This window comes from Abramis brama, assembly GCF_963993115.1.
Source record: "Abramis brama genome assembly, chromosome: 18".
Lineage (NCBI taxonomy): Eukaryota > Metazoa > Chordata > Actinopteri > Cypriniformes > Leuciscidae > Abramis > Abramis brama.
The window spans coordinates 11857305-11880626 of NC_139980.1; the positions used below are offsets into that span (position 1 = coordinate 11857305).

Here is a 23322-nt window from a genome sequence, read left to right on the forward strand (position 1 = left end):
CCCCCCCCCACACACACACACACAGAGAGAGAGAGAAAATTCTCCAGAAAATCCACATTCAAACCAAAATATCTGACTTCCTGTGGGTCTGAGGTAATGACTGTAAATAAGAAAGGTGTCCTGCTTGATGAGAACAATACACCTACCAAGTTTTGTGATTCTAGGAAAAACTAAGCCCCCATTTTTGACTAAAGGTGGCGCTACTGAGCCATTCCACCACGCCCATTTCTGAAACTTTGCACATGTCTACTGTATAATAAATGTGATGTGTCTGTCGAGTTTCATGCATTTTCAAGCATGTGCATGTCTCAAAAGCATCCGAAAAGAATATTAAAGTTTGATGCGTTGCCACGGCAACAGTATCTAAGATATCAATAATCCTTTCACAGGTCTACATCTGCCGTGTGTCTACATTATACACATAAAGTTTTAAGCAAATCGGGTAAAAATAAGAAAGTGATTTCAAAGCATTTTGAAAGTGACACACTTCCTGTTGCCAGTTGGTGGTGCTATAACTTTGACTCACAAAGGTCACATCCATGTGATCGGCCTCTTACAACGAACACACTGCTGAAGTTTCAGCAAGATCAGATAATGTATGCAGAAGTTATAACACACTTCCTGTGTCCCATTATTCGCCATAAATTCGTTTCCTCGCCACGGCCAAACCGTTCGAGATATCAAAAATCTGTTCGCAAGAATTCATCCTCAATGTCTTGACTTCATTCACACCGAGTTTGGCGGCGATCGGATGAATTCCCTAGGAGGAGTATTTCACATTCCATTGTATGCGTTTTCCAAACAACGTATAATAACCGACTTCCTGTTGGGCTTTTGTAAAACTTAGAGCACGAAAGTTGTGCGGCCCGATGAGATCTATATGTGTACTGAGTTTCATATTATTACATGCAAGCGTGTTTGATATATGGACCAAGATTTCGGACCCCATTCCAGGGGGCGCTGTCGAGCCCCCCTGCCACGCCCGGGTACCAGCTTCAGTCCGGCCCTGATGGCCGCGGGTTCTGACCTGTGTGCAAAGTTTCAAGAGTTTTTGAGCATGTTAAGGGCCCCAAAAGTGACAAAAAGGCAAAAAAAAAAATAATGAAGAAAAAAAAAAAAATAAAAAAAAAAAAAATCCTTACGAAAACAATAGGGCCTTCGCCCTTTCAGGGCTTGGGCCCTAATGATGGAATACACTACATGTATGAACAGATTTTAAAATCATACACGATTTTGTAAATGGTTACAGAGAAAAACTGGGCATCATACACTAAAAAAAGGCAGAAGATCACACACTATCAGACTTTAAAGTCCTCCCTAACACAGCGAACTCACGCAGAAACATACGCCTGAGTGTAAGGAGATGCATGACAAATGAAAACAATGTGTTTAAAATCCTAACAAAAGATCAAACATGTTTGATATCCTCCAACTGTATGGATTCATAGACTGAAGATTAAAAATAGTGTCTACCCATCATACAATACGTGATTTTCAGTGAAATCTGTCAACTCCGACTGTTCAAAATCTGCAGACTGGCTCTGGCCTTCGGCAACTAGTGTCGACTCATCCACAGTGTTATTTTAGTTTTATTTATATAGCATTATAATAGCACTGCAAATTGGGGCCAAAATTCTGTGTAGTGTATTCCAGCCTTAAGAGAATTGTCCTACTCTTCAGGACAATACTGAGGATATAGAGAGGGTAGTTTATTCTTACACCTAGCATTTTTTTGTACATCTACAGATGTTTTATTTTGTGCACCTGATCCCTCCATGACGGTCTGGTTGTCTTTAGTTTTGCTTTGAACTTTGAGCATTGTAACTTTGCAGATGTTGTTTATGCTCAAACAGCAACATTACACACTAAAGTTAGAAAAGTGAAATCATAATCAACCACCCCCTTAAAGTCCCCGTGAACCGGAAGTTGCAAACGCTTTTCTCCAGTGTTGTGACGTATTTCCAAGTGAAACGGAATATTGAACAGAGGGCAGGGTTTTACTTTAGCGCTCCTCCTCTCCATCCATTCACAGTGGTACTCGGGGAGATGTAGAACAAGAATCTGGTGGAGTTTGCAGAAAACAATTTTATTTTATTTATTTTATTATATATTTTTTTAAATATGTCTACCGACACCAAGCGCACACCTTTAGCCTACCACGCAACCTTGTGTAGACTTGCAATATATTTTTAAGCGTAGATGACGTGACCATGCTTCTCCGTAGTACGGTGACCGGGAGGGGACATGTTCGGTTCACTTAGTTTTGTTCGTCACTTAGTTTTGTCGTCAACATATAAACTCATGGGAACGTGATAATATGTTGTTGCCACGATATATTAATTAATGGGAACGTCATATTAAATCGTGGGAACGTGATGATAAATCATGGCCTCGAGATCATATTGTTGAGGTAACGACATCATGTCGTGGCCATGCGATGTAAAGTCGTGTCCTTGAGATCATATGTTGTGGGAACGATATATTTTTCTCATGGCCATGACTTCATATTTTGAGAGAACGACATCTGTTTCTCGTAGCCACGAGTTATGTTGAGGGTACCACACCGGTCAATACTGTAACCATATACAGCAGTCGGAGATGGAGATGACTGATGAAATAACATTTTACTTTGAATTAGGAATGTCATATAAAGATATAGTGCGGTCTCTGGCATTAAGTACGTAAGTAAAGACACCTGAAGCGCATTCTTAAGTTGAATGGGCTTTTTCGTCAGAAATTTGCTGGCTTGAATGAAATACTCGGGTCACAAATAAAGTCCCGTTTAAGGCAGTAAACAAAAACAAATTATGAGAAACTTAAATTAACAAATAACAAAGTAGTTAAGTCCAGAGTCAACACAGCCGTCTACCAGGACATTTTAGAGCACTTCATGCTTCCTTCAGCAGACAAGCTTTATGGAGATGCTGACTTCATTTTCCAGCAGGACTTGGTATCTGCCCACACTGCCAAAAGAACCACAACCTGGTTCAATGACCATGGGATTACTGTGCTTGATTGGCCTGCAAACTCGCCTGACCTTAACCCCATAGAGAATCTATGGGGCAGAGAAAGATGAGAGACATGAGACAGAACAATGCAGAAGAGCTGAAGGCCGCTATTGAAGCATCCTGGTCTTCTATAACACCTCAGCAGTGCCACAGGCTGATAGCATCCATGCCACTCTGCATTGAGGCAGTAATTCATGCAAAGGGCCCAAACCAAGTACTGAGTACATATGCATGATTATACTTTTCAGAGGGCTGACATTTAAAATCCTTTTCTTTTTTTTTCCTTTTTTTTATGTAATATTCAAATTTTCTGAGATTTTGAATTTGGAGTTTTCATAAGCTGTAAGCCATAATCAAACTTATCTTGAAATAGCTCACTTTGCATGAAATGAGTCTATATAATATATTAGTTTCACATTTTAACCCTTTCACACTTAAGTTTTTTAAAGGCGACCATTATTTAGAACTTGTCACTTTATGGTTTCCATGGTGACGCGTAGCTTGTCACGTGACACACCGCAGCAGCAACAACGCTGAATGAATGATGATCTGCTTTTATGTCATTTTTCTTTTTTTATTCAAAATATTCACAAATTTGTTAGCTATGGCATGAAATATCTGATAGTCCGATTGTCAAATATATGCAAGTGGAAGTGTTTTGTTGTTTAACACCTTTATAACGATCGCGAAATAGTTGAGCTGTATGCGCGATGGGCGCTGCCATGTTAGTTTGTGCCGCAGACGCAGTTCAGAGAATCGGATCTGTTGGATTTACAACACGTGAATTCATCCACTTCTCCGGAAATACATAAAAGTAAGTGGCTGGTGAACTGGGAGAAGAGTCAACTTTAAAGTTACTTACACAATGTGTATCTGATATGAATAAAACGTGTCTAATTATAATGGAAAGGATTATTATTGCCTCTTCCATAGACATCAGTGTGTATTTTACAAACTCTAAATGTATTGTTTTTTTAGTACTTATGTGAATTTATATGTCTGAAACCTAAAATAAACATTATGTGGTTGAAAACACTGAAAAGTTGTGATATATGACAGCTCTGAGCACGCCTGTCTCTGGCTCAGCGCCAGCCAACGCGCAGCACATTTGAATTTAGCAGTTGATCACGTGACGCACTGACCGTTCTAATCACACTGGCGTGATCGTATGCTCCAGGGACCAGCCTAGACTGTGCTCACTGGTTATGTGCAGGACATGATCATTTACTCCGGATCTACCACTGACTTCCAACATTACCAAGGACGTGGTAATTTCTGGGTCTGTTGTGATGACAGTAGTCTCACACTTTTCCAGCACCACTTGGCACTGGAGCTTGTGGGACTGTCCGCACAAACAGGAAAGGGATGCCAAAGTTCACCTGTAAGATGACAAAAGGTGAGGTGGAGTTCAAAGAAAATGGATCACAGTTGGCAGTAAAATGGCAAGACAAGAGGGATGTTCATGTCCTTACCACAGTCCACCCAACTGGTATGGCAGCCACAGGGAAGCTTGATCACATCACTGGGCAACCAAAGATGAAGCCAGTCTGTGTGCTGGAGTATAATAAAAAGATGGGGGCAGTTGACAAAGCTGACATGATGACTGGTTTTCTTGAATGCACCAGAATGTCTACCAAGTGGTAGAAGAAGATCTTCTTTCACCTACTTTACACTGTTTTACTCAACAGCCACATCCTACCAGCAAATTACTGGTAAGTAATGGATACAAATCATAATAATAAATAAATATAAACAAGATAAAAAGTGATAACATTTTCAATTAATGTAATTTAAAGTGTTAACAAATGTACAATAATAAACAGACCACACTGTCACATGCTATTCTATTCTCCTCACTCCCTATTGATGTGCTATACTATAGGAAATCACCTCCCTGCAATTCAGGACGAACCTGACGAGAGGGGTGATAGAGGAGTACTACACATTGCGGTGTCCAACCAAAGGAGGGCGTCCTGCCTTGGACACTCCTCTGTGCCTTACAGCCAGACATTTCCCATCTGAAGTCCCTCAGACCACATCTCAGGGCAGCAAGACCAGGCGTCACTGCAAGGTCTGCCTCTCCAGCACACGCAAGAGCAAGCAGAGGTGCCTCACCAAGCACATGTGTGTGCCATGCAACACTCCCTTGTGTGCTGTCCCATGTTTTCAGGAGTACCACACACTGAAGCATTATTAAGCCTGTAAAAATTCAGAGTATATTCATTAATTTATGATGATACTATTTTGATTATTAGTCATTGTAATTATATTAGTAAGTATAAAGGTATGTATTATATAGTTTGTTTTAAACAAAAACATTTACCAAAAGTCAGAGTATAATACATTTTATTGAATTTTTTTTGTTTATGATGATACTGTTTTGATTGTTATTCATTGTAAATATATTTGTAATCTGTTTTGTAATTGTATAATAGTTTGTTTTAAACAAAAGGCATTGCATTTAACTGCCATCGCATTGTCACTAGGTGGCATCAGCTACCCTTTGAAATAAAAACATGACAAGGTGGACTATTAAATACATTGAGCCTGTCAGTGTAGTCAAAATAATAGATGCATTTTTGCAATTGTTGTACAATTCAACTAATGAAATGTTATGTATAGTTAATCATGCGCAAATGCATTGACATAACAACTGCATCTGTCAAATTTAATAAACACAAATAGCACTTATATGAGCAGGTCAGCCATATGCATCAATAATAATTACACTTTCATTTTCAGTAATACGTGCACTTTCATTTTTCTGCATTACTGGGCTGCCTATGGAAACTGCAGTGTGAGGAGTCAAGCCCTCTGATTTGCTCTCCATTCTGATTATGCGGCCTTACATCAGTCGGAGCAGATGGACAATCAAGTGAGAGAGTACTAAATTAATTCACATATGCATGCCTGCACATATCCAGTCCCAAGCTGACTATATGAACATGTCACCGAGCTACTGCTTTCCACTAATTTAAATTCAATTTGCATAAAGAGCATGAATAGTTCATCAGTTGCAGCAGCGCTCCATTTCATTTGCACTGCACACATACTTATTCCTCTCCTTCAGTGTTTTCTTTTATATGTCTGGTGTGCATGGATCATATGCTATTCAATGGTTCAGATTCTGATGTGTGACTGTTTAAGTAACCAGAGAGGAAGAATGAGCAGACACGGTATACACAGGGCATAAATTCTCTGCAATTTACAATTAACATTACAAAGTCAACATTCCAATGGAAGACATTATGCAGGCAAAGTATTAAGTAGACCGGATCATATGCATCTGTTTGTCTTCAACTAGCTTTGCAATAAAATATCAATAAATGTTTCAGTAGTTCTCAGCAAAAGTGAAAAGATGTTTATACATTGTCTCTTGATGTTAGTGGGAATTTGTGCACCTTAGAATCATAAATATGACACCGCACAAATTATTCATCATTTCAACATAGCAACCATACATTTTTAGTCTTTCAATATTAGTTATATGTCATAATAAAAGAGGATCATTCTCAAGATTATAATTTATCATGTAATAGCTGCACTTATATTTATTATACATATTTAATACACTTTATTTTTGTGTATTTGTAGTTTTCTAAACTACAGACTTATTACTATTAAAATATAAAATAAATAAATATAATTTTAAATCCAATTTTACAATAAAATGTATCCTACGAAAAGCATTTTAGTGAAATTGAATTGGTTCATGAAAGACAGATTGTCTTTAGCACTGTGAAAAAAAGCACTGTACTGTACATTTTTTTAGTACAATCAACTTGGAAGTCATTTCAACTTAAATTACATTAAACTGACTCAAAATGATTTGAATATTGTATAACTTAAAGTTGAAAATTGCTTAACTTATTTTGATGAGTTAAAGCAATGTAAAAACATATTTTGTCATAACTTATCAATCATATAATTTTTTGACAGCTATCAGAGAAAGATAAGAAATAGGAGAGGTAAAGAAAAACAAAGAACAAAGGGAGTTAATCCACACAATTTATTGTCTTGTTGTTATCATATTTACAAAGAAATAAACTGACTGCTGCTGTCAAAAGCAAGGTCAGGCTCCACTGCTCAAAGCACAAACCATCAGAACTCTTTGTGTCAGATTAGAATTGCAGCAAATAAGCAAGTGTAAAAATTAGGCCATGGATTTGTGTGTACCATTTCACTTGGACCCTATTACAGAGGAGCTCAGTCGGTATTGATAATCCACAGTGTCGTTAGATTGTAATCTGTTGTTGGAATTAAGGACACTGGAAAGGACTCTTACACAGAAATAAGACCAAAAATGAACTTATGTCATTAAGTCTACTAGATTTAATATTGTGGTTGTTCATTTGGGCGATGTCCATTTGGTCGGTCTCGCCAGGGTGCGACAACAAAAACAGCTTAGATGTCTCCTTTTGTTGTTTAAACCAAATGCATTGTAGAGAAAGAGAGGGGTCATGTGAAGATTGAATATGGAACATTAATCTGTAATCTTAATGTTAGTTTTGCAATATTAGCAAAACACTTTAAGATAATTGTTTTGGGGTTTTTTAAACACTGATCATCTGGATTTTAGTGATAAAAAAATATTTTTTTATAAAATAAATCATCTCTGTTGATCCTAAATACCGACTGAGGAATTGTTTGTTGTGAATTTGGGAGAGGAGCGGAATGACAGACAATACAATAACAATATACATAATATACAAATACATAATACGAAAACATTAAAAATGTATATCTACAATGCAAAAACATAGCCATGAGACACAAAGTGTCCTGTTTTTTGTTTTTTTAAAACAAAAATAACAGTATCTTTAATGAGAGCTTATCAATGTGCAAACCAATGTGACGCCTTTGTCCTTGAGAAAAGGTGGAGAGGAGAAAAGATGAAAGGGGGAGATTGACAATAACATTTCAATTACTGCTTGGCAAAGAACATGGCAACAGCCCATCACAGGTGCAGTTTTCATGATCTAAATGAAAAGCAGAGCTTGGAAGCACAAGACAGAGATCAAGTTTGTGAAATTGTGTATCATGTTATTGATTGTACAGAAAATGACCTCAGAGTATTAACATTACTGTAATACGGCAGTGTTCGTCTTGTTGCTGCCAAGCTAACAGTTCTAACAGCTAACATTCTTCTAGTAACGTTAATAGAATGTTTGTTCAAAGTTATCTGGTCTTTAACAACATCAAAACAGTAGCATGTACACGACATGCATCTAACATTTTTTAAATGTAGTTGTTCAAAGAACATTTAAAAGTATCCCATAATGTTTGCAAAATCATCAAATGGGCCAAGAAAATAGGTTTTTAAAGCATTTTAAAAACAAGATGTTTTTAGAAAACATTTAGAATTAACATTTTCATTACTTAATATAACATTTAACATTATAGTTATGATAACATTTAACATTAGCAAACTGTTCTTACAACATATTTTTGTTATCTGGCTGATGTTTTGTTCATTGTAATGGACTATTTTTAAGTGTACATAAGTGGAATCTTAGTGGAATCTGCAATCAAATGAAGTCTTTAATACAAGGCAAACACATAAACGTTTAATTCACGTCCCACTGACAAGACTGAACAAACTCAAAACAGGGAGACTTAAATACAGGGGATTTACAAAGGGAACTAATGAGGAAACAGCTGAACAGAATGAGAAATCAAATCAGTAAACATATACAAATGAAAAACTCAAGCAGGTGGAAAAAAGGCAGTGACTGAAAACAAACTCTAAACCAGGGATGGGCAACTTTGATAGTGACGAGGGCCAACATTTTTTCTCCTTCATACCAAAGGGCCAGATTACTCCACACTCTCACCTTTTACAACATCTTACTCAATTTACTTTTTATTAAGGGAAATCAATGTATAATTAATGAAATAGGTTTTTAAAGAATTTATTAACTAAATAATGTGTGCAATTATGCTAAAATAAATGGTAAACTGTTGTCAGTTGACAAGCAATATCACCCCAACAAGCAAATGTAAACATCTCAATTGCATTGTCTGTAAATATGCAACAAACAAATGTACAGATTATTTTTGATTATAAGCCTAGAGTACATTCTCAGCTCAACCTCAGAGAACAGTTAAAAAGTGTTTATTCATAAAATAGCTGTTCCAAATGGTATTACCATAATCCACATCCACATATCACCATGATTAAAAAATACTATTTAAAAAATGTACAAGAACATAATTAAGTGCATACATTTCTGTCATGCATTTGCAGGGGCACGGGTAAGGGTGCTGGGGGTGCTGCAGTATTACAGATTTCGTTTCCAAACAAACTAAACATATGGTTGACCCCTTGAACTTGGTAGAAAGATAATCCGTTTAACATCTTGACTGGAAAAAACACAATTTTTTCATTTATTTTTGCCAATTTTAATAAACTTTCACGTTATGGTGCACATCCTAGGCTGTAATTAATACAGGATCAGATGGAAATTGCAATCTCGCCTGGTTTGATTTAGTATTCATCATAATCTGAACGCAATTGTTCCATTACTTACTTTTCAAATGTTTTAAAATTGATCATCCGAGTGGTCCAGCGGATCGTATTTAAAGACATACGGGCCGCCATTTGCCCATCCCTGCTCTAATCTGAACATAACTGTGACATTACACCCCCTCCCGGAAAGGCACAACCTCGCACTGACATTCCAACAGTGGGAGGAGGCTCAGGCGGAGGACGTGCAACTGGTGGAGGACAGGAATCCGGGGGAGGTGACGACAGGAAGAACAAGGGCTGTGCAGATGGTGGGAGGAGCCAAGGAGAGGCCTGGAACAGGGGAGTCCAGCCAGGATGGAGATCCACAGCGGCGTCGAAGGAGGTAGGAGCCATGACGGGGATTTCCTTGACACGGCCATGGTGACGATTGATGGTGGTGGAGCCCCAGGCGCAGACGGAAAGCCAATGGAACCCGAGCGACCCCGAAGGCCTCGGTGGCCGCAACTGAGTTGCAGCAACAACCCCCCGAAGTGGAATTGGGGTACCGGAGAGCTGAGGCGGAACTGCTGGGAGGGTGGGGCCTGCCAGAGCCGTACAGGGGTGGAGAGCAGGAGCACAGCAGACTGCTCGCAGGTCCATGGCGCAGGATGGACGACATCCGACAGAGGTGGATCTGGTGGTCTGAGGGAGCCCGATGTAATCGTAAGCCCGATGGTCCCTGCCTAGTTAAGACGAGGGAAGGAGGAGCCAAGGAGGATGAGCCGACGAGCCAAAGTGATGCGACAAGATCAGTGGTCGGAGGCAAAGCCAAGGAATCCCCTTGCGCAGGAGGAGCTGCATGACAGAAGGCCCGCGATGGATCCACATCACAGACGGTAAACAGAGGAGGAGCCGAGGGGCTGATGGAGGACAGCGATGACTTATGAACTGGTTGAATGTTGAAGAGGTGGTGGGAGAGGGAGGCTGGGCGGGAACATTGGAGAAACAGGAGATTCAGGACTGAGAGGAATCAGTGGGGGTAGAGGTTCATCAAACAGTTGATAGAGTCCAGCATTGATTCACACTCTGTGGCAGGAGGATGGGCAGGGCTCCTTTCCATCCCCTCGTACTCCACAATGACTCCCTTGGTTGCGCATGATGTTGCCGGCTCATACACCTGGTGAGACTTCTCGTGAGATCCAGGCTCCGGGACGATGGTTCGCTCATATGCTTCTTTTTGCAACTGCTCTTCCATTGCGGCAGGCATTGGCTCTACCGTCTGCGGTGGGCTCAGGTGTCATGTCCATGCTGAGGGGAGGTGTAGGGCTGGGCTGGTGAGGTGAGGTGAAGTCCTCCTCGGGGCCGATGGTGAACTTCAATCCATTGTTAACTAGCACCCACCCCACATGGGCGGCAAAATCCTCACAAGGCCCGTTCGCTGATAGGCGTGCCTTACTTTGCTCGCTGAGGCCAGCATGATAAAAAACACAGAGCGAGTTGTCCGAGTAGTGCAAAAGGCACGGCATATCTAAAAAGTCCCTGGTATATTCATCCAGCGAACTATCCAGCTGCTCTAGGCACAGGAGTTGTACGGTGGGCAGGTCCATCGTGAGAAAAAAAAAAAAAAAAAAAACCCACAAAAATCTTAATCCTTTTAGGTCTGGTCTTCTGTCACAATCATGGTATACAAGCACACAAAGACGAAGATGAAGATCAAACTAAAGTCTTTAATATATTCCACAAGGCAAACACATAAACGTTTAATTCACGTCCCGTTGACGACACCGGACAAACTCAAATGAAACAGGGAGACTTAAATACTGGGGATTAGCAAAGGTAACTATTGAGGGAACAGCTGAACAGAATGAGAAATCAAATCAGTAACCATAAAAACAAATGACGAACTCGAGCAGGCGGAAAAAAGGCAATGACTTAAAAAAACAAGGCACTGGCCTCTCTACAACATACAGTAAAAACGATTGGAATACTACGATGAACCCAAAAACTTTTTTACTTTACATGGCTGCTGAATGGGATGAAGACATAGAATGATGGTCCATGTGAAACTGGAATGATTGCATTTCTTTATTGTTCATATATATTTAAGTGAATGGCAAATCACTGGGTTTCTCCTGTTTGCTTCAACCAGTTTCTGTTTGTATGATCTCCTGAGACAGAATGGTGTTTTTTAAAGAGTGATGACAGTAAACTGTGACTCACTTGGTTTGCCTCACACATCGCCACTTTCATGGCAGCTGTTGTTGTTATTGTTTAAGACAACACAGTCCAAATACACTGTCTGGAATTTGGAAATAGGGCAACATTGTTGTGGCACTTAATTTATGTGAATACCTCGTCTGGGGTTGGCGATTTGGCAGGCAGTCTGACAATTCAGTAGTTGGTGTTCATCCATCCCTTCCTCTGTCATTCATGACTCTATTCAAATCAACAACACACTGCCATTCTGTACATAACCTTCATACTTGTTTCATATCTGGCATGTTTCAAATGGTCAGAGAATCAAGAAGAGTGGCATTTTTATAGTTTATTCCAGTGGATCTTACCTGACAGGTTGCAACCCAAAAATGTGTTGCAGCAGGTCTGTTCTGATAAAATGCAGCTAATTAAGATTTTTCTGCAGTGAATTTTTGGCTGCCAAGAGCATGAAACATTAAAAAAATCAGTGCCATTTAGAAACCAATTTGTCATTTTTCCTGTTCAGCCTACATAATGTTAATAATTTTGCATACAGGGGCTGTTTGATTTTATGTGCAGTTTGTGTCATTTTTGCATGGTAAACAATACAAAATGTAAAATTGATGTTCAATGTAATATTCAATGTAAAATATGGGTCCTGAGGCAAAACCAGCACCACTTCATTATACTATATTCTAAAAATGTCAGCATAACAGTTTACACAGTTCAGTGGAAAAGGGCCATATTTGTTTTGATATGTATTAAAAACAGCACAATTCAGCATCACTATGCCAATCTAGCTGACGGTTCCCTCATTCAGGTCTAATGCATTTGGATGTTTAGAGCAAGAAGCTACTTACCCTAAGTGCACATCGCATTATGAGCAACACACTTAAGTCACCCTGCAGACAGCAATTTAAGAAGCTTTTAATTTAGATTTTGAGGCCTGAATGAATTATTTACCCTCTTGGATATACCATGATACAAAAGCATGACGTCACTTACAGGCAATATGACTATACATTATGTTCATGGGTGGCCATAATAACATGTTAACATTCCCCAAAACATTCCCTTTTCTATTGCTCTTGGGCATGCCATTAACAACTTGATTGCAGATAACTACATGTGAATACTCTATGTAGCTCACTCAATGCAACTTAAATCACCTGTCCTGAATAGCCGAAGTCTAATGTAATTTCTGTTCAAAACATTGTACATAGCCTACACACTGTACACAGCACCAAGAATACGTGAATAAAAGCACAATGTGTAACAGCTAAAAAAGAGGCCACTCATATACCTGTGCTATTTGTGTTGCAGCTAAAACATGCACAATGCAGGGGCTATTAGAAGGCTAATATAAGGCTATTTCCTGTGGATATGTAAGACTTCTGATTTATTAGCCTCTATAGGTAATTTAAATAACTAGAAGAATAACAAAGTGTAGTAAACAGAAAAAGTATTTGAGAGAGTTTATGAATATGATAATAAATTAAAATAATATAACAGATACCAGTTTGCAGTATCAAGCAGCATAATGAGAGCCCTTTTGTACACTGTAAAAAAAAATATATATTTTCATGATTTATCACATTTTTTCTTTTGGCAAATCAACTTAGATAATTTATGTGGTTCAAATAATGTAATATCTTGAGCTTCTGTTGATTAAACCAATTCTCCTTCATTGTATTAACTTAAAATTTTAAGGCAACCAGGTTACTTTTTTAAGTTAAACCAACACTATTTTTTAAGAGTAGCCTATAGTAACAGCTAAGCCTTTTACATTCAAGATAAATTGTTCTTATGTTAAAAGGGGGATAACCATTGATAATTTATCACATAGATTGTGTCAAACTTATAGTCTATTTTTCTCTTATGTTAATTGTGTAAGCATAGGCTATATGTTAGCTTGACTGGCTGATCAGTTAATGAACTAATTTGAGTTTACATTCCCACAATTCTAGAAAACCTATTTTTTTCATCATACATTTAGGTTTTCAAAGTTCAGATGTTGAAATTTATTTATAAATGTCATAATTTCTATTGGTTAACGGCCCTATATATTTATACGACAAATGTGTTCTTTTGTAAACATATAAAGACTATGCCTCTGCAGGAAAACTACAAAGCAAATGAAAGCAAGAGTTTCGCTTATAACGGTCCCTCAATCTCGTCAATGGATCTATTTCCAGCCCTCGATTGCGTGGCAGTGATGATGTAATAGAGAAAGGGGAACGCGCACCGTCCGCTGCAGCATCCGGGTTCCAGACCAACCCATCCTCGCGGAGAGAGAGAGAGAGATGTTCTGAGCGAGAGGCTCCTGTAGCCCCCCCTCGGGAAAACAAAAACACCGGAGCCAGAAATGCCCTACCGCCCAGCTGCGGACTGCCTTAACAGGCTCATGTGATGATTTTCTTATGGTTAAATTTTTTTAAATGATTATTTTCGGAATCGATCTTTGGCCATTTTGACGTTAGTTTACTGGCTAATTGGCTAGCCGTCGATTGATGTGTGTTGTGGCTGTGAGCGCAGCGCTGGTTTTATAGTGTTTGCTATCCGGCCCAACATACTGCTGATAATAAGGCTCTTATCCGCGGCTTTTGTGCCTCGGAGTTTCTTCAGCCAGCAAAGACCACGAAGAAACTGGGTAAGTGATATTATGTCACTCTGACGTACATAGAAATGCTGGAGTTAGCCTCTTAATGCTATCTGGGCGTGCAGCATTTTGCATATGCTGATAAGGGTAACGTTAGTGGTTTCATCAGTAAGTTCACAGTTGTTTTACATTATACAGGTTCGTATATTTTGCTGCGTTGGCGTCTGAAAAAGATTTTAAATTCTGGTCTGGAGACAAATAAGTTTACTGCCTTGATGTGATGATAAACATTTACCTAAACAGTTTACTTGCTTCTGGAAGCTTACTGCACCTGTGGCTTATCGTATAAATGGCCATGCCATACCCATCGCATGTTTGAATATGCAGTATAAATGAGAGTCACTTATGTCATGATGAAGCACCTTCTACTCACTTTGTTTTCTGGTTCTGTTTGTGTTAGAGCAAAATAAGAAGAATGGGTGCATTCTTAGACAAGCCAAAGATGGAGAAGCACAATGCTCACGGGGAGGGAAACAGCCTCCGCTATGGACTCAGCAGTATGCAGGGATGGCGTGTGGAGATGGAGGACGCTCACACGGCTGTGATGGGGCTGCCTTACGGCCTCGGCCTGTGGTCCTTTTTTGCCGTTTACGATGGGCACGCAGGCTCTCAGGTTGCCCGTTACTGCTGTGAGCATCTGCTGGAACATATTACCAGCAACCCAGACTTCAGGGGAGGGTGTTCAGGAGGTGCAGAGTTAGTTGGTGCCGGGCCCTCTGTGGAGAGTGTGAAATGTGGAATCCGCACAGGCTTCCTGCAAATCGACGAACACATGCGGGCCATGTCCGAACGCAAGCACGGGGCGGACCGCAGTGGCTCCACGGCGGTGGGCGTGATGATTTCCCCTCATCATTTCTATTTCATCAACTGCGGTGACTCCAGAGCCTTGCTGAGCCGCAAGGGTCGCGTTCACTTCTTCACCCAGGACCACAAGCCAAGTAACCCACTGGAAAAGGAGAGAATCCAGAATGCAGGTGGTTCTGTTATGATCCAGAGGGTCAACGGCTCCCTCGCCGTCTCCCGCGCTCTCGGCGACTTCGACTATAAGTGCGTGCATGGGAAAGGCCCCACTGAGCAGCTGGTGTCCCCGGAGCCAGAAGTGTATGAGATCGAACGCTCTGAGGCTGACGATGAATTTGTGGTGCTGGCCTGCGATGGTATCTGGGACGTCATGGCCAACGAAGAACTGTGTGATTTTGTGCGCTCACGCTTGGAAGTGACCGACGACCTGGAGAGAGTGTGTAATGAGATTGTGGACACCTGTTTGTACAAGGTAAGGTCAGTTTGTGAGTTGGATGCTAATGGGTCCTTGTTATATGAATTATTATTTATTAATAATTCATGATATTTTTGTACAAATACCGTTAACCGTAAAAACAAACAAAAAAAAACTATATGGCTTGACATTAACACCCGCCAACCCTATAGGCTATAGATTTTTCAATTGTAGTCTTTTAAAAAGGCATCTGAATTAATAAACTAAGTGCAATGCAGTGTTGTCAAAAACATCGATATATCTATACATATAATCGATGCTGAAATATCTGAAACTCTCATTATCTCTCCGACAGCGAGTTGACACACAAACCCGCCTCCCCTCACTCACTGCACTGCACATAAATCAAATTGAGTTCTTTTTCGCAGCTTATAATGCACTTAAACAGTCAGATACACACAAAATAATGTCAAAATGTCGGTCTTGGTCATGTCAACACAGTCACGTTTTAAGTGAACGTAAACAGTTGAGAAAGAAAACGCATGTGTAACAGTACAATGGATCCGTGCGTCAGGTCTTAAAGTGGTGGTGGTGGTGGTAAAGGTCTTAATATACCTGCTGCCAAATAATGAGATAATTAGGACTGGATCCAAATCCAAATTTCGATACTTAAGGGGTTAATCTTGTCAATGTCAGTGAGCCAATAAGCATGCAGCATGATTGGCTGTGGCGAGACATCAAGGACAAACACTAGTTTACGCCGGTTACGCCCAGTGACTTGGCTCACACGTGAGGCTGTAGTGTGTAAGCGTCCCCAACCCCAGTAGATGGAAAAGATCAAAAGTGTGGCTACATTTCACCAGGCTTGATGCCAATATTGAGCAATGCAATATTTGCGACAAGACAATTGCTGCTAAGACCGGCAACACAGCAAATCTGATAAAGCACTTGACAGTGCACGGAATTAACTTTAGAGCAGAAAGTTGCTTCGTCTTCGACTGCAAGAAGAACTGGAGCGTATCACATAAATAAAGCCGAAACTCAGCGTATAGGCTGCTTGCCTCACAGACATGAGAAATAGGCATATGGAAAGCTTGAAATGTCTACTTTTAAACAAACCAATTCGAATCGAAAACAAATACTCTCTGATTATGTAATCTAAATGAAAGTTGCAAGCGACTCAGAAAACACTAGTTTATTAATAAACAATTAAAATATCTCCTTGCTAGTTAATGTCAAGCCCTATTTATATTTATAAAATGTGTATACTTGCGTGTATTCAAAGTGTAAGGAAAATATGTTATTACTTGGTTATGCCATTTTTAGAGTCATTGATCTAACTTAATCGTTCCTTCTGTGATTATTTGTTTATCAACAGGGTAGTCGAGACAACATGAGTGTGGTGCTGGTGTGTTTTCCTGGTGCTCCAAAAGTCAACCCAGAAGCAGTGAAGCGAGAGGCGGAGCTAGATAAGTACCTGCAGAACAGAGAGGGTGGAGCATGTAAAAAGGCGAATAAATAAAATGTATTACAAAGACGAAGAGAGAGAGTTCTAGAAAGTGAACATTCTTACTTAATTAGGTGAGTTTGTTAGATGGCAGTTTACGCTTGCCAATTAAGTATACGTTACAGTTAACGTAAAGTTTCCAATTAACGAATCCCCATATTGGAGAGGAAAGACTCACTGGTACTGTATTAGCACAGTTAGGACTATTCAGGATCAATTTAACCAGAGAGAAACACAACAGTGAATTTATTTGAGCTTGTATTGATAATTAGAGGCCTTTGATTATTTATTGCTAATATTGAAAAGCACTTAACCAATTAAGAGGTAGCCTGTAGCTTTACCAGAGGTTTTGTTGTAGTGTATCCAAAAATCCTCCGCTCCAGTGCGTATTAAACGTCTGTATTGGCGTATTATTAGCTACTAAGTGATGGTAAGTGCAATTGTAGATTAGGAAAAAGGAATGACAAAACCCAACATTTGGTTCTGCACTTTGTCATTAAACGCTGCTATATTTAAAGGCATCTTCTATTAATAAGAGAGAGACCAAATTCGAGACCTCAGTTAGAATACAATATGCTTATGTGTTCGAACAGAATTAATACAAAGTGTAGTTTTGTGTTCTAATTGTGACAGTTTGTTATTTGGATAGTTGTATTCATCAACTCGTACGAGCATGTGTTTAAGTCTAGCACCCGTTTCATTTGCATCTTTCTGAAAAGTCGTTCTAGATGAGAGTGTATGTCAGGCCTCCACTGCTGATTACCTGAAATTGTAGCTGACACAACTGTACTGATTGTGCAGTTTTGTGTCTACAGCAGTGGCCATGAGCATTTTAATCTGCATGATTCCTGTTCTGTAATATGGAACATTGTTGCCTTAGTCCTAATTTACAGCGACTACCTTGATTAGAATCGATAGGTAAGTTAGCATTTGGTACCCAACTCCAACTGCTTGGAAGAGTAATATTAAATCCAATGAACACATGGTACTGAAAGCATGCACAGTACGGATAGCACGATAAGTTGTGTACACCTCCTGCATGGATGCTACATTAAGAAAAAACAAGGAAAGATCTTATTTTGGGTTAAGTTGGTCTGACAGAAGTTTTGTACTTTGTACAGTATACATTCGTAACCCCTGAGGAACAGCTTCCGTGTGAACTGAGCATAGTATTTGAAAGATTGTGTCAATGTTTTACAATCCTCTCCGAGTTGTTTACTACTTGTTGCCTCAAACTGACACTTTGTCAATCCTCTGGTTTGTCTATATAACTATTAAGAAAAAATTATGTAGCCTAGTTAGGAAATTCTAGGTACATAGAGTGGGATTCAGCCTGTCAGCACTTTCTGAGATGTAGATCCTTGTCGGTACAATGATGTAATATTTATAATACATAATACTCTTTAAAACCTACAAGGTTTAGCTTTGAATTCTCTTTCTGTACCTAAGATCTTGCTAGCGTTTCATTTAATTTTCATATTTTTGAACCCCTCGGACTTGTCCTAACATGGTGCGACACATTAAGATTTCAACGCCAAGCAATTTGTCTATCGCTTAAGGGATAGTTCACCTAAAATGGAAAATTCTTTCATCATTTACTCACCCTCATGTTGTTCCAAGCTCATAGAAACGTTTTGAAAGCTTCGGATCCCAATGAGTTTCATAATATGGACAAAAATTGTAAAACATTTCATTTGAAAAAATAGCGCAGAAGAAAGAAAACCAACCTACTGGTGTTTGGAGTAAATGATGACAGAATTCTTTTTTTCGGCAGAATTGAAAATGGGGTGTGATGCAACACAATCAATCACAAAACTCAGCCAATCAGAACAGTTCCCACTGTTTTCTTGCTCTTTCACTCTCTCGCTTTGTCATAGAATATGTGATGATTCTAACTTCCACCACCAGTTTCTCCTCATCCATGGTTGATGTTTAATATACATGATTATACTTGAGCAGTACTTCAGTCTAGTGAATTTTGAGTGTGGACGAGGCGACTGGCACAGAAAAAGATACCATGCTATCGACAAAATGTAGTGTTTTATCGCTTCGCACCTGGTTAGGACACGGAATAAGAACAGAAACTGATTTTCTTGGCTGCATTGGTAAAGGATGGGGTGTTCTTTTTATTTATCTAAATTTCCCCTTAAAGCCAAAAGATCCCAAATGTTTTTAGCATGTCTTGGTGTTTTACCAGAATATATATTTTAGCTTTAAGATGTGTTTAACTGAATGAAAAACAGTGTGCCTGCTTTGAGAGAACTCTTGAGATTAAAATGATTGTAGGTCATTCCTGTACCATATCAATTTCACTCTGCTTGTTTTGCTGTTGTTTCTCCTCACTGTTTGACATGGCTTGACACACCTTCCGATAATCCACTGTTTATCAAATTAGCCTTAATTATTTTCTTCCATAATAGCACACCTGAGATCTGTATGCTTTGAGACACGTCACGTGTTTATATACCTACAAAGAGTGACTAGGTCCTTCTAGAAGAGCCTTTAATTGTGCCTACGAGTGAGTCTATGGCCAGTTGTAGCATTTAAATGAACTTTTGAGAGTAAAAGTCTTTTATGGTGGTTTTGTTTGTTTGTTTTGTAACATTATAGTCCACTCATGCATGATTTAAGCATAATTGCATTGGTGAGCACACTTGGCCCCTTACTAAAAGTGCCATGCGAGTGATTTACACCATTCACCTGAAATTATTGCAAAGCACAACCCAAACCCTTTGAGTCGAACATTTGGTGGGACTCGTAGTGGAAATATTGCCTTACTGAAAAACAAAGCAGGCGTTAAATGGGCCATAAAGTATTGTTTAAGACATTGCCTTTATTTCTAACACTGTAGCACCATGAAATTGAGATGTAGTTGACATTTTCTTTCCCTATACATGACTGTCCATCTCCAAAGTTCATTGGATTTTCAGTGAAGCAACCAACTGCAAATAAAATAGTCCTTTGTAACACAGGATCATTTCAAAATGTATCTTCTGGAGTGTTAATCTAGGGCAAACAGAGCCCGCTTATTGTCATGTACTTGCGCTGTGTTGTGCTGTTGGGTCCCTGTGCGTCACTTCTGTCTTTACCTCTCAGGTCCAAACTTGACAAGCAACAGAGGACACTATTTATTTGAATTATTTATTGTCTTTATATTATTTTACCTCTTTTAAATGAAACTCTCCATGCATTCCATTTTATTTAGCCAAATAAGCACTACTAATGCAATGAAAAGCTTATATTCTTTTTTCCTTGTATTTATTGTTGTACATCCGTGTCATGAGTATAGTCCATGTGAACTGAAAGTTATGGGAGTTAAAAATGCATCATGTCTTGGGTTAATCTACACAAAGTAGTTTCTTCTCATGATGTTCATGCTTTTCACTAAATCTGTCAGAGTAGATCGGTCCAAGGTTGATGATGTGTAAGGGTTACAATCTATGATCGGTCCTTTCTTAACCCAGCAGACTGTTTGTGTCTGTGTTTGTTCAATTTTACCTCTCAGAAGGTAACAGTTTTATAAAGCTCATTTTGAAAGATTTTTCAAATACAATTTCATAGAAAAGTATTTCAATATTAGAGGGTGAGCACCCAGTATTTTCTTTCTTTAGTTTTTATTTTTGTACATTAGCACTCGGGTTTTAGCAATGTAGACAAACTGTGATCTTGTCATTCTTGGCTGTCAAAGATGAATCAAATAAAACTATTTACGGAAACCCTGAATTTGTGATTTTTTTTTTTTTTTTTTTTTCAGTAAAATTGTATGAAAATGAAAGTACACCAGATTTGCCTTAAAATACAGTTTTTAATGAAAAATTGTGACCAGTCTCAGCAGGGGTAATGGACGTGTGCAATGATCTGTCACTCCCAGTCCAAATCTGTACAGTAATCTTACATTCTGAGAATTTTTTGGGGGGAAAATTTACAGTAAAAAAAAATTGGTAGCTGTGATTGCTAGAACTTAACTGTAGAAAATGCAACATTTTAAGTTTTACAAATTTACAGTATTTTTTTATATATATATTTGATTAACTGAAAGTGTTAATTATCCAAATTATTAAAATCTGTTTTTTATAATACTGAAAGCCATTTTTAAAACACAGATGGTAAAGAGAAAGCCACATGATTAGGTTAATCAAAGTTAATCACAAGCAGCTTTTACACAAGCTGAAGTAAATACAAAGTTCTGTCATGAAACTCTAGATGGTGCAGGCTGATAGGTCCCTAATGCAATCACATCATTCTCTTTAAGGCACAGCTGATTGGTTCCTGCTGTATCAGTAGCCAATGAGCTCCCTGCTCAACCTTCAAATATAGCCAGCATTGCCGTAGCAATTGCAGCGCACTTTCAGAAACCCTCCATCTTCCCCAGCTCCACCTGTATAGATCTGATACGGGTAATTCATGTATGCTATATTGTACAGCAGCAATGTGTTTTACATGTATTGGCAGAAGCATGTCCCGTACTTGCTCTGCAGCAGCAATAACTGCAGTAGCATAGCAGATCTATTTTGTCAAAACCAAACATCAACATTATCATATCCATTACTATGCCAAACTCTCCGAGAGTTGTCATGGCAGAAATACGAATATATAGAAGGTGTCATAAAAATACAAAACAACAACATGGTAACACAACACTAAAATAATGCAATAAACATTCATTGAGATGAGATGTTACATGAGATGTTACATAAAACCTTAATGTACATACTGTAGAGTGGGGCAGCGATGATGTCAAATTCCAGAAGACTAATTCGCCACTGGTTCCCTCGAGATTTTCCTTATTAATGGGGCTTTCAATTTATGAGTAAAATAAGGTTTGTGTTATTTTAAATTACACACCCATATTGAAAACGCAAATTTTGAAGCAGTTTTTTTTATTTTTAAAAACGCATGTTTCTATTAAGTAACTAGATAAGAATGTGTGCAGTTTATATTGTAGAACAAAACGTCTTAAGTATCGCCAAGTTTATCATCATATTTACCACAGGCTTTGGTTTACTCATCTCGAGGGAACCAGTGGTGAATTAGTCTTACGGTTTTGATGTCATCCCTGCACCACTCTATTATACATTTTATTACAAGTTGAATTGTTCTTTTTTACTTCCAAAACCTTTACATTTAACAGGATTAGTCAAATACATTTTTAAGAAAAATTACATAAAATGTCTCATTAGATGAAGGCTATTACAGTTTTTAACCATATTGAGTAAGGGAACTTACCGTTAACCAATTGAAAGCTTTTGAATAGTGCATTTTTACTTTTACTGTTAAAATTACAATAATTTCCAAGTCCAACACAAAATCTGAATGAAAAGTGTTATGGCCTCATGTCGTTCCAAACCCGTAAGACCTTCGTTCATCTTCGGAACACAAATTAAGATATTTTTGATGAAATCCGAAAAGGTTTCTGAACCAGCCATAGGCAGCAATGTCATTGCTACTTTTAAGGCCCAGAAAGGTAGTAAAGACATCGTTAAAATGGTGGTTCAACCTTAATGTTATGAAGCGAGAAGCGACAAGAATACTTTTTGGCCCTCATTTATCAAAAGTGCGTACACCTGGCGTACACCCAAAACCATGGTGACTTTGAGATTTATCAATATGGACGTTGGCGTACGGCACGCTCAAATCCTACGCCAGCTCAGGAGGTGGTGTACGCACGTGTTGAGTTAGTGCGGAAATGCGCAGATAAACAATTCCTAACACCACAAAACGCACTGACAAACTAAAAGATATGATATATTATGACCCACTGTAAAAAAAAAAAACAGCATAGTAATTATAAACTTCAGTGTTTATTTTTGTGCAACATGGACTTCAGGGTTTAATTTGTGTGACTTTACCAAAGCATTTGATTTGTAGGCATATGTATTCGTTCAGTTGCGAGCCTGTGCGCTTTACCTGACGTTTCAAGCCTTGTTTATACTTTCGCCTGGCTCTGCAGCGCGAGTCTCCGCAGACTGCGCGCGCACCTCCCCAAACGGACGAGGCGTTTATACTCGACGCGCTCGCCGTTGTACTATTCTTTGAAACGATTAGGCCAGGGTTAGGCCCGGCAGGTGCGCACGGACTGGGTTCAGTAATGAAAGGCTTTCAATGACCAAAAAATTATTCAGACTGACAAAATAATAAAAACGACATTCTTCTTCTTTTAAATAATAATAGTAATACAAATAATAATAATAACGACATTCTTCTTCTAAATAACAATAAGCGTCATTAATAATAAAAATCATAATAATAATAATAAGAATATTACAAATGGTCATGCAATTATTAATG

General features: G+C 38.8%; 1 protein-coding gene across 1 annotated transcript; it reads left to right on the plus strand.

Moving 5' to 3' along the window:
• Positions 1 to 13926: 13926 nt before the first annotated feature.
• Positions 13927 to 20750, plus strand: ppm1ab (protein phosphatase, Mg2+/Mn2+ dependent, 1Ab). Its single transcript, XM_084091910.1, has 3 exons — positions 13927 to 14302; positions 14712 to 15584; positions 16906 to 20750. Exons 2-3 carry the CDS (start codon positions 14727 to 14729, stop codon positions 17047 to 17049), a joined length of 1002 nt encoding a protein of 333 aa, XP_083948036.1. The 5' UTR covers positions 13927 to 14302; positions 14712 to 14726; the 3' UTR covers positions 17050 to 20750.
• Positions 20751 to 23322: the final 2572 nt, after the last annotated feature.